Below are 12249 nucleotides of genomic sequence, written 5' to 3'. Positions count from 1 at the left end.
AACCTGCAGAATCAGTGGTGATGCAGTGGGGGCTGCACGGACGCCACAAAGTAAGGTACCTCTGAGCAGCCGAGGGTAAACCTGGTGGGCAGGGCAGATGTCCGGCAAAAAAGACCTGGCTGCAGAGGAGGATACATGGAGGACACTCCATGTGCTCGTCTGTAAGGGGGGGTGAGGGAGATCGGTCCCTAGAAAAGGCCCGTCGCCCCCAAAAATCAGCTCAGGCAGTGGCATCCCACGTCGCAGGAGGGGATACGGAGAGGTGAACTCCCGTGCTCGCCTGTTGGTGGTTCGGGGAGATCGGAGCCTTGAAAGGATCCGTCGCCCCTTCATCCAGTAAAAAAAGAGAGTTAAATCCAGTGTGCCTCCTACGGACACTAAGCTTGAACTGGGTCTCTGGAAGCCATCATGAGGGTGTATACTGCAGGGGAGGAGCTAACCTTTTTTTGTCTCAGCTTAGCGTCAGCCTCTTCGTGACAGCAGCATAACACCCATGGTCCTGTGTCCCCCAATGTGGCGAAGGAGAAATACAAATTGTGACGAAAGCAAACACTGCCCATAAGGGTTGCAATTTTACTTTTAAAGGGCCGTCTCACAATGAACACCCTTTTATGGGTCTGGCATCTGAAATCACAGCGACTATGGTAGATGGTGGTTAAAGGTAGATGATGTCGCAAGTGTGTCAAAGGGGTTCGGACTTATCTATCTACACCACTGGGGGTTTTGACTGCTGGGAGACTCACCGATCCCGAAAAAGGGACACTGGAGTCCCGTGTGAATGGAGGATTTGTTAAGCATTTGGTACCACCACTCCATTCATTGTCTATGAAAGACAGATAGCGGAGCAGCACTCGGACCCCAGCAATCAGCAACAGATCACCTATCCTGTGGGTAAGTAATACGTCATTACACTAGACGAACCACTTTAAAGCAGGGCTGTGGAGTCGGTAAGCCAAACCACTGACTCCAACTCAGGCTCCTCAATTTCCATGACACCGACTCCACCATACATGGTTCATGTTTAAGTGATAAATTTACTGTAGTAAAATGGCAACATCAGGCTTTTAATCTTTATAATGATACAATAAACAAGCCATTTAGATAGAACATAAAATATATTTATTGGAATACAACTTTAGAACAACATTTTTTTTGAATATGTACACTTTATTATACACTATGCAGTAAGAGAAAAAAAACAAAAAACTTTTTCAGCAAAAACGCACTGAATAGCATTTGTGCAGTCTATGAATTTGTTCTGAGAAATAATATCGCCTCCATCAGATCCTCCTTTATAGATTACCTCAAATCTGACCGTATTATTTTAAGGCTACAGAACAACCTCTCTACACTAACTTAGGTTGGTGGCAAAGCAGTAACCACATGGGCAACATCTATAACAATTTCAGGGTGTAAAGGAATTGTCTCGTGCACAGTCAGTTTTGATGAACGATTGAACTCTTCTACTTTGAGAGCAAGCAAAATATGGTCAATTTGTTTTCTATTGGTGTGGAATCTTTTTCCCTGCGGCAACGCTTTGCCTGCTCCATGTCATCCAAATACTTTTGGAAACCAAACTCGTCATCTGATGAGGATGAAGGAACGGCAGCAGCAGCACTGGCAGGACCTGAGCCCACTTGCTCTTGGCCATCCTGTAGCCCACTCATCCTAACTGCTACCGAGCTTCTTTTCCTTTAGAAAGCTGTTGATCATCCTGCAATGTACGATGACTCTGGTCCACATAAACAGCTGCCAGAAAAATTTTATTTTCTAACAGCAGTGTCTCTCCATTTTATTGAAGCAGCAATGCCATCTGTGATTAAACTTCCTCTTTGGGACAGGCAAAACAACAAGTTCTTCCACTCCTTTATAAAAATGCCAGGAGTTAAATCCTCAGCTTGTAACTTTTTAGTCACTGTAAATGGGTGATAAAGCAATTCCTTCAATTCAGCCACCTGTGTCCATTGACCTTCATGTACAGTAGTTTTACCTGAGGGTTGGCCATATCTACAAGGAAGGGTTTCAGCTCAAGCAATCGCTCAATCATTAAATAGGTGCTGCCCCACCGAGTGGCTTGATCCACAATTGCCCCTTGTCCAGCACGTCTCCTCAAGATGGAATCAATTCTAGGGGTTCTGGCAGCAATAACCAATTTCCTCAATTTGCTAATCAAAGTTCCAGCATGTCCCTCTTGCAGACTATCTCTTATTGCCAGCTGCAGCGTGTGCACAACACAGCGCATGTGATGAATAGGAAAGAGGTGTGAAACAGCTTCAACAAGATCATCCAATTGTAAAGAATCATTTTGCTGTTCTTCTGTAGTAATATTGGTTTGGTCCTCCATTATGGGAACAGGACCGTGGCCTTCCATCTCCAACATACTGAATTAGAAATGTTCTAGCTGCTGTTCACCTTCATTATTATCATTTAATCAGTTTAATTGTACTTATGTTTGAAGCATTATCAGTTACAATAGGAAGAACCTGTTCTTTTTTTAGTTCATAATCTTGCAGAACTTTTTCCACTAAGGCCTGGAGAAACTGGGTGCGGTGATGAGCTTTAGTATCTTTTACTGCCAGTGTCTTATTAACAATTTTTTTGTTGTCACAAATATATCAAATGTTGATAGCAAAATAGTTCACTCTGACATGTGCAGGCATACATTTTAAGAAATACAAAGAGTCTCTTGAGAGTCTTTTTAAGATTTTCCTTTTGGTTAAGGGCTTCTTCAATCACTAATTTTCTAATACTTTCTCTTTCCAGAGAAACACCATGTTTGAGAGCCTTTTCTCCATTAAGAGCTGTAAAAGCTGGTCGTGCAAATAATGATAATGGTACACTGCCCTTCACAACAAGTTCGATGAGCTGTCAAAAGTAAAAGATAAAGACTTACTAAAGCTCAGGAGATGGTGCCACAGCCTCTACGCGCGTTTCGGCGACGTGCCTTCGCCGAAACGCGCGTAGGGGCTGTGGCACCATCTCCTGAGCTTTGTAAGACTTTATCTTTTACTTTGTTACTGTTGCTGCTAGTGCAGAGTTTTTTTGTGTTGCCATCTATTGTCTATTTAGTGTATGGTAACTTTGGCACGCCATTATGGCTTGAAGTACTTGCTATTAGCAATATGTATTGTGAGTGCCATTGTAGTTTCATCCTGGATTATTCATAAGTATAGTGACACACTATACTATATGTGTTTCACCATGTCTTACTAGACCATCTGCTCAGTAATGGTGCCACTCATGTTTTGCTTGGCTCATTAACCAAACATTTTCTGTGGTTACTATTTTAGATTTTGTATGTCCATTTTATCCTAATAAAGATTTTTACATTATTTGGTCAATATACGCTTTGCCTTTATATGATTCTATTTTGTAACTATGTAAATCGCTATCAAAATAATTTTGTCCTGTAAAAAAAAAAAAAAAAAAAAGTATATTGTAATTCTTGCAAGAATGGGGAATCAGGCACTGTATATTTTGGGACAGGAAGAAAACAATCTTTGCACAAATCAATAGGACAGATGAAAAGTATAAAGTTTGTAAAATGTGTTGAACTTTCAATGTCAGGCTTGTCTCAGGGTACTGCTCACTAAATGCTTCACATCATATTTCTTTACAGTCCAAGAGGGAGGGAGCATGTCTGTGCTGAATCACACTGCAGAACACACACACTAAATATAATATAATATTATATATATATATATATATATATATATATATATATATATATATATATATATATTTATTTTTTTCTCATCGACCCTGTTCTGAATTTGAGATGTTAGACATTTTTTCCCCCTTAAATTCTATGTATAGTGTATATAAGTCAACAGAGCAGCTAATTTCTCCAAGCATGAGCTAGGAGGAAAAACAAACTAAAACATCAAGCATACAGAGACAACATATACTGGACTATTGATTTATACACAGTTTACTGAAAGTTTAGATAGGCTTTAGGAAGTACTTACCTTCTTTAATTCTGCTTTCCTGTTCACTCCAGAAATTCTGAGATGAATGTAGGCTTTCCTTCCCTGTGTGTTTGTTGTTTTTCCCTTATCTGTAGAGGAGGAGCCTCACTACTTATGAACATAAACTGCAGCACAGATTCATCTCAGCTAAAAGTCTAGACCTTAGACCGGGAATAGGACAGACAATTTATAGGACATTTCATAACTTTCGAAAATTCTGATGAAAAAAATGTTCCCCACAAACTGCATTGTACTACTGTACCCAATTTATTATATATTTTAGGAGTCGGTCCATTTTATACCGACTCCCAACTCTACCAAAATGGGCTCCATCTCTAACTCCGACTCCACAGCCCTGCTTTAAAGTAATCAAAATCGCCAAGCACACGTGCACATTGTGGAATAATTGTAAAAAATGTGATTTATGTAAACTAAATAGTAAAAAAAATAAAGGATTCTTACCGTTGTTCATTGTCAGTCTTTTATCAACTTCCCTCTCAAACTCAGAAATTCTCAACTTTCTCTTTTTCCCAGCTTTTCTCATTACGGTTACGTATTCGGTGTCATCCAATTCTGGCAGGCTTAGGTTTACATCACCCATGCTACAAGGTGAAGCACATTGTATGCTCTATTAGTTTTCAATCCTCGTTATTTAGGGTAAAACATTGATCATTGTTTTTACATACGTTAGAGTAACAATGATAATCTGAACAGAAAAAGTAGAATTCAATTATGGAAACGTGAACTCCTCTGGCAAAAACGGGGCCAATTTATTAACTAAATGTCGAGAGAAGTGGTATATGGCAAAAAAGGGGATACAAACACAATTTTAATACTTTGTTTGCACCCTCTTGCCCAAAAATGACATTAAAGGGAATCTGTCAGCAGGTTTTTGCGATGTAATCTGAGATCAGCATGAGGTAGGAGTAGAGACGCAGATTCCAGCGATGTATCATTTACTTGGCCGTGTGTTGCTGTTCTAATAAAATCAGTGTTTTATCAGCAGGAGATTATCACTACAGGACTAGGCGTCTCGTGCCTCCTAGTCCAAACCCGCCCCTGGCACTGATTGGCAGGTTTCTGTGCATACTTTGTATTGAGCAGAAAGCTTGCAATCAGTGGTGTGAGCAGGGTTATATAGGGCTCAGCATTGAGAGAACTGCTAGATCTGCAGCAGATAAAACAGGGATTTAGTCAAAACTGCAGCAAGTAGCCCAGTAAGTGACACCTCGCTGGAATCAGTCTCTGCACCTACTTGAAGCCATTTTCATATTACATAGCAAAAACCTAGTGACAAACTGCCTTTAACCCATTCAATAAGTATAGGCAACTGATAGGCTGTATCCCTGTATTTGATATGGGCTCTAAAAGCGTGTGCGTTGAATCGCGATCCACCCTGCGGCTGTTAACATGTTAAATGCGGCTGTCAATCAGTGACTGCGGTATTTAACTTGTGCCCTGCGGAAACATGTCACAAGACACACCCTTCGTGGGGCGACGATGGGTTGTCCCGACAGCCCGAGGTGTGCAGGCTCCCGACGCTTGTTATTGTGGATCTCCTATAAACGCCGGCCCGACGGGGAAAAAAAAAAATTAATGTTTAAAAAAAATATTTACAAAATTGAAAAAAAAAAAAAGCATAAAAAGTTCAAATACCCTCCTTTTGCTCCACTTAAAATAAAAAAAAAAATTAAACGTTTGGCATCACCGCATTCAGTAATGTCTGATCAAAATATAAACTAAATTAATCCAAATTGGTAAACGTCATAATGAGAGAAAAAAAATTGAAAATGCCAAAATTAAAAGAGTTTTTTGGTCACTGTAACATCGCAATAAAATGCAATAACAGGCGATCAAAACATCTTATCTACCCTAAAGTGGCGTCAACAAAAAAAAAAAAAAAAGCTTGGGAAAAAATAAGCCTTACCCCAGCCCCAGGGATCATGAAAAATGGAGACGCTAAGGGTCTCAAAAAATGAAGCGATTACAAACTTTGGATTTTTTTTTTTCACCACTTAAAAAAAAGAACCTGCCGCATACACTCACGTATAAGCCAAGTTTACCAGCACATATTTTTATGCTGAAAAGGCCCCCCTCAGCTTATACTCAAGTGAGGGTCCCACTTACCGTATTTTTCAGACTATAAAACGAAGGGGGAGCGGCAGAGGTGGAGCAGCCAGGTCACAGGAGGCAGGTGCCGGCTGATGCGGCAAACACCCGTGCTCACTGCTAAACAGAAATCATTCACTTCTCTCCACGCCCATGGAAGTGGAGAGCAGTAAACATTAATTTCACTTTAATAGTGGACACACTGTTAGCCGCTGGCTTCCTGCAGATGCTGGGCTCTGAAATGTGCCCGTTACTTAAGAGAATGAATATTCACTGCTCTCCACTCCCATGGCACCGGGCCAATCCTGAAGCACTGGGCAATCCTTTGTGGTGTGCCGGTAAGCAAGTAATATATTAATTAATCCAGAAATAATAGAATATGTATCAATAGGGACATACCCGCTTAATTGTGCAGTAGGGCTGTTCTCTGGTTTTCCATCATCAGCAGCAGCCGCTTTCGATCTTTGTGAAACAACTAAGGAAACTTCATTCTCTGAGGACAAAAAGGAGAAATGAAAATGTAATTCTGGGTGAAAGCAGTGCCCATAAAACTCAAGTCCTAAAGCGGCAGTACTACTCCGGACATGTACTGCACATCGATAGGACAAGGTACGATAGATATGTGTCTCGGGAACAACTCGATCCCTCTGCATTCCATGGAAAAAACAAAGATAGAAGCACATGTATGGCCACGTCCCCATTCCTGATGCTATCAGATGGAGTTAGATGTGTGTCCGACTTTCATGGCATAGCTATAGAGTATTGGTGGGACACCATCCTAACTAGTATACATATTTTGGTAGAGTTGAACAAATAGATTTGCAGGACCCTGGTCCATGTGGCCACATCGGTTGATGGTCGCCAGTGGACTAGAACTCTGCAAACTTCTTATCTGCCGTCCGCCATCCCTGGTGCTATGAAGTTACAGTGATAGAGGATGTGGGGCCTCATAGCGAGGCGAGGCACCGGGAAGCCGTCAATTAGGAGGAACATGGTCGACTTCTGCTCAATTTGAACCGTAAAGATGTGACCTGTCTTTCTCATGAATGGTAGGAGCCCAAAGATCAACAACTTACCAACTATCCTGGGGGTAAGTTGTAACTTAAAAGCGGTATTCCAGTTGCAGAAAATCCCTCCTCAGACGCTCAGTTTAAAAAAAAAAAACACACAGGAACTTTACATAGTAACTTAGTTTTTAAAATTGAAGGACGACTTTAAGTCCATTTAGTTCAACCCATAGCCTAACCTAACATGCCCTAACATGTTGATCCAGAGGAAGGCAAAAAAAAAAAAACCACGTGGCAAAGCGTAAGCTCCACATTGGGGGAAAAAATTCCTCCCCGACTCCACTTACGGCAATCAGACTAGTTCCCTGGATCAACACCCTATCAAGGAATCTAGTATATATACCCTGTAACATTATACTTTTCCAGAAATGTATCCAGTCCCCTCTTAAATTTAAGTAATGAATCACTCATTACAACATCATACGGCAGAGAGTTCCATAGTCTCACTGCTCTTACAGTAAAGAATCCGCGTCTGTTATTATGCTTAAACCTTCTTTCCTCCAGACGTAGAGGATGCCCCCTTGTCCCTGTCTCAGGTCTATGATTAAAAAGATCATCAGAAAGGTCTTTGTACTGTCCCCTCATATATTTATACATTAACATAAGATCACCCCTTAGTCTTCGTTTTTCCAAACTAAATAGCCCCAAGTGTAATAATCTATCTTGGTATTGCAGACCCCCCAGTCCTCTAATAACCTTGGTCGCTCTTCTCTGCTCCCGCTCCAGTTCAGCTATGTCTTTCTTATACACCGGAGACCAGAACTGTGCACAGTATTCTAAGTGTGGTCGAACTAGTGACTTGTATAGAGGTAAAATTATATTCTCCTCATGTGCATCTATGCCTCTTTTAATGCATCCCATTATTTTATTTGCCTTTGTAGCAGCTGCCTGACACTGGCCACTGAACATGAGTTTGTCATCCACCCATACACCCAGGTCTTTTTCATTGACGGTTTTGCCCAGAGTTTTAGAATTAAGCGCATAATTATACATCTTATTACTTCTACCCAAGTGCATGACCTTACATTTATCCCCATTAAAGCTCATTTGCCATTTATCAGCCCAAGCTTCTAGTTTACATAAATCATCCTGCAATATAAAATTGTTTTCTGTATTGATAACCCTGCAGAGTTTAGTGTCATCTGCAAATATTGAAATTCTGCTCTGTATGCCCCCTACACCTCACCCTCCCCGGGTCCAAAGCTGAATTTCCACCAACATGTGTCCGTTTGGCTGCGCTACTGTCGATGTTAGCCTATCAGTGAGTAAGCAGCAACACGAGCAGTTGCTGAACTAAGTTATTAGCTGCAGGGCAGTCAACTTGCTGGCAACAGTGCAGACAATAACAGACACCGGGGCGAAGACTCAGCACCAGACCCAGGGAGGGCGAGAAAAGCACAGTCCGTTGGCTCTCTTCTGACATTACTTCCTGCTCCGCGGTGATTGCCGGATGTTATACAACCTCTTCTGTCTGCCCCCTCCGTGCACAGTACACATAAGATTGGTAATGCTCAGAGCCCCCTGCTCTGTTTTAGCAGATTTCTTATGCATTTTCAACAGAAAGTAGGAAAATTATAGTGGCATATAAACATTTGGGAACCCCTGGTCAAAATGACTTGTTGTGAACAGTTAAGCAATTTGAAGAAGAATTGATCTCTAAAAGGCTTAACGAGAACCTGTCACCCCCCCCCCCGGCGTTTTTAAGTAAAAGAGTCACCTTCTGCAGCACTAAGGCTCCATTCTGTGAAGGTGGCTCTTATATTTGTGCTCCATAATAACGCTGAAATAATTTTAGAAATTTCACGCCATACCTGTACTCTGTCCAGGGGGGCACGTCTTTTCCCCTGGACTCAACTGCCTCCCGGCCATCAGTCAGACCCTCAGCTCGTGTGACCTGCAGGGCAGCGCGCATGACAGGTAAAAGAGCACAGCGCAGGCACTGGGCACGTGCATACAAACAGAGGAGCCGGCGCCCGAAGCACTGAGTGGATGATTGACGGCTGGGAGGCGGTTGAGTCCAGGGGAAAATACGTGCCCCCCCACAGAATACAGGTATGGCGCAAAATTTTTAAAACTTAATATTTCAGCATCATTAGGGAGCACAAATATATAAGAACCACCTTCACATAATGCAGCCTTAGTGCTGGGGGGGGGGAAGGGGGGGGGAGAAAGGTTACCTTTAAAGCTACAAATCACACATTTCCTTTGTATTTTAGGCAAAGAAAAATATGTTTTCATGTTTTACAGTTTAAAAATTACAAAAGGAAAAATGGCCCAATGCAAATGTTTGGGCACCCTGCATGTTTAGTACGTAGTAGCACCCCGTTTTGCAAGTATTACAGCATGTAAATGGTTTTTGTATCCGGATAAGAGTTTTTCAATTTTTGTTAGGGCTCCTTTCCACTTGCGAGGAAAACGGACGAGTGCAATCCGATTAAAAAAAACAAACAAACAAAAAAAAAAAAAAACGCAGCAGGCTGCGTATTGCTGCGATTCTCGGACGAGACTCACCAATGCAAGTCAATGGGTGCGAGAAAAAAAAACGCACAGCACTCGCACCATGCGAGTGCTGTCCGATTTTTACGCACCGTTGTCATTTCAAAATCACACTGACAGGTTAGATTAGAGCAGATATATACACATAGAATAGGTATATATTCACATATATATGTCAGGGAGAATATATATATATATATATATATATATATATATTATATATATATATATATGTGTATATATATATATATATATATATATATATATATATATATATATATATATATATATATATATATATATACATATATATATATCAGCAATAGATAGCTTAAAAGCCGGTAATTCAATTGCCGGCTTTTGCCATCTCCTTCACAAACCCGACATGATATGAGACATGGTTTACATACAGTAAACCATCTCATATCCCCGTTTTTTTTTTGCATATTCCACACAACTAATGTTAGTTGTGTGTATGTGCAAAATTTGGGAGCTCTAGCCATTATATTTAAGGGTTAAATTGCTGAAAAAATTGGCATGGGCTCCCGCACAATTTTCTCTGCCAGAGTGGTGAAGCCAGTGACTGAGGGCCCTGGAGAGGGTCCACGGTTTTTGCCCCCCCCCCCCCCTCGGCTAAAAACATCTGCCCCCAGCCACCCCAGAAAAGGCACATCTGGAAGATGCGCCTATTCTGGCACTTGGCCACTCTTCCCACTCCCGTGTAGCAGTGGGATATGGGGTAATGAAGGGTTCATGTCACATTGCTATTGTAAGGTGACACTAAGCCAGATTAATAATGGAGAGGCGTCAATTATGACACCTGTCCATTATTAATCCAATTGTATGAAAGGGTTAAACACACACACACACACTACAAAGTATTTTAATGAAATAAAGACACAGGTTTTTGTAATATCTTATTATCCTGGTAATCCACCTGAAGACCCTCGTTCTGTAAAAAAGGTAAAATAAAAAAAAAATATCCCATACCTTCCGATCAGTCTCGTCCCACGCTGTAAATACTTCTGAAGGGGTTAACTAATTTTACAGGCAGAAGCTCTGCTAATGCAGCTGTGCTCCTGCCTGTAAAACCCCCAAGAATGAATGGAATGTAGGTCAATGACATGTAGTTACCTTCAGTTGCGGTGATGCGCCCTCTGCTGGATGTCCTCATATGAACTAAAGCGTGGGAAAATATTCTGAAAAGTTCCCAGGCTCGAGTTCATATGAGGACATCCAGCAGAGGGCGCATCACCGCGACTGAAGGTAACTACAGGTCATTGACCTACATTCCATGGGGTTTTACAAGCAGGGGCACAGCTGCATTAGCAGAGCTTCTGCTTGTAAAATTAGTTAACCCCTTCAGATGGATTTACAGCGTGGGACGAGACTGATCGGAAGGTATGGGATATTGTTTTTTTATTTAGCCTTTTTTTACAGAACGAGGGTCTTTAGGTGGATTACCAGGATAATAAAATATTACAAAAACATGTGTCTTTATTTCATTAAAATACTTTGTAATAGAGAGAGAGTGTGTGCGTGTGTGTGTAAACATTTCATACAATTGGATTAATAATGGATAGGTGTCATAATTGACGCCTCTCCATTATTAATCTGGCTTAATGTCACCTTACAATAGCAAGAAGACATTAACCCTTCATTACCCCACTGCGCCAAGTTTTTCAGCGATTTAACCCTTAAATATAAATCGCTAGAGCGCCAAAATTTTGCACATACACACTACTAACATTAGTAGTGTGGAATATGCAAAAAAATAAAGGGGATATGAGATGGTTTACTGTATGTAAACCATGTCTCATATCCTGTCGGGTTTGTGAAGGAGATAGCAAAAGCCGGCAATTGAATTACTGGCTTTTAAGCTATCTAGCGCTGCATTATATATATCTCCCTGACATATACAGTGGGGCAAAAAAGTATTTAGTCAGTCAGCAATAGTGCAAGTTCCACCACTTAAAAAGATGAGAGGCGTCTGTAATTTACATCATAGGTAGACCTCAACTATGGGAGACAAACCGAGAAAAAAACATCCAGAAAATCACATTGTCTGTTTTTTTAACATTTTATTTGCATATTATGGTGGAAAATAAGTATTTGGTCAGAAACAAACAATCAAGATTTCTGGCTCTCACAGACCTGTAACTTCTTCTTTAAGAGTCTCCTCTTTCCTCCACTCATTACCTGTAGTAATGGCACTTGTTTAAACTTGTTATCAGTATAAAAAGACACCTGTGCACACCCTCAAACAGTCTGACTCCAAACTCCACTATGGTGAAGACCAAAGAGCTGTCAAAGGACACCAGAAACAAAATTGTAGCCCTGCACCAGGCTGGGAAGACTGAATCTGCAATAGCCAACCAGCTTGGAGTGAAGAAATCAACAGTGGGAGCAGTAATTAGAAAATGGAATACATACATGACCACTGATAATCTCCCTTGATCTGGGGCTACACGCAAAATCCCACCCCGTGGGGTCAGAATGATCACAAGAACGGTGAGCAAAAATCCCAGAACCACGCGGGGGGACCTAGTGAATGAACTGCAGGAGAGCTGGGACCAATGTAACAAGGCCTACCATAAGTAACACACTAC

At 41.3% G+C, this 12249-nt stretch overlaps 1 protein-coding gene across 2 annotated transcripts in view; it reads right to left on the bottom strand.

Annotated features, from left to right (window-relative positions):
* The window catches only part of CENPT (centromere protein T), a 146874-nt gene that overhangs the window by 55753 nt on the left and 78872 nt on the right, over positions 1-12249 (bottom strand). For both annotated transcript variants that reach the window (XM_069738602.1, XM_069738601.1), the window contains exons 5-6: positions 6477-6570; positions 4431-4570 (exon numbers count right to left, since the gene is read on the bottom strand). In XM_069738602.1, coding sequence (XP_069594703.1) covers positions 4431-4570; positions 6477-6570 — 234 coding nt within the window. The remainder of the gene's footprint in view (positions 1-4430; positions 4571-6476; positions 6571-12249) is intronic.

This window comes from Ranitomeya imitator, chromosome 9 (genome assembly GCF_032444005.1).
Source record: "Ranitomeya imitator isolate aRanImi1 chromosome 9, aRanImi1.pri, whole genome shotgun sequence".
Taxonomy (NCBI): Eukaryota; Metazoa; Chordata; class Amphibia; order Anura; family Dendrobatidae; genus Ranitomeya; species Ranitomeya imitator.
The sequence above is the reverse complement of the archived record's forward strand: the minus strand, read 5'-3'. Positions and strand labels throughout refer to the sequence as shown.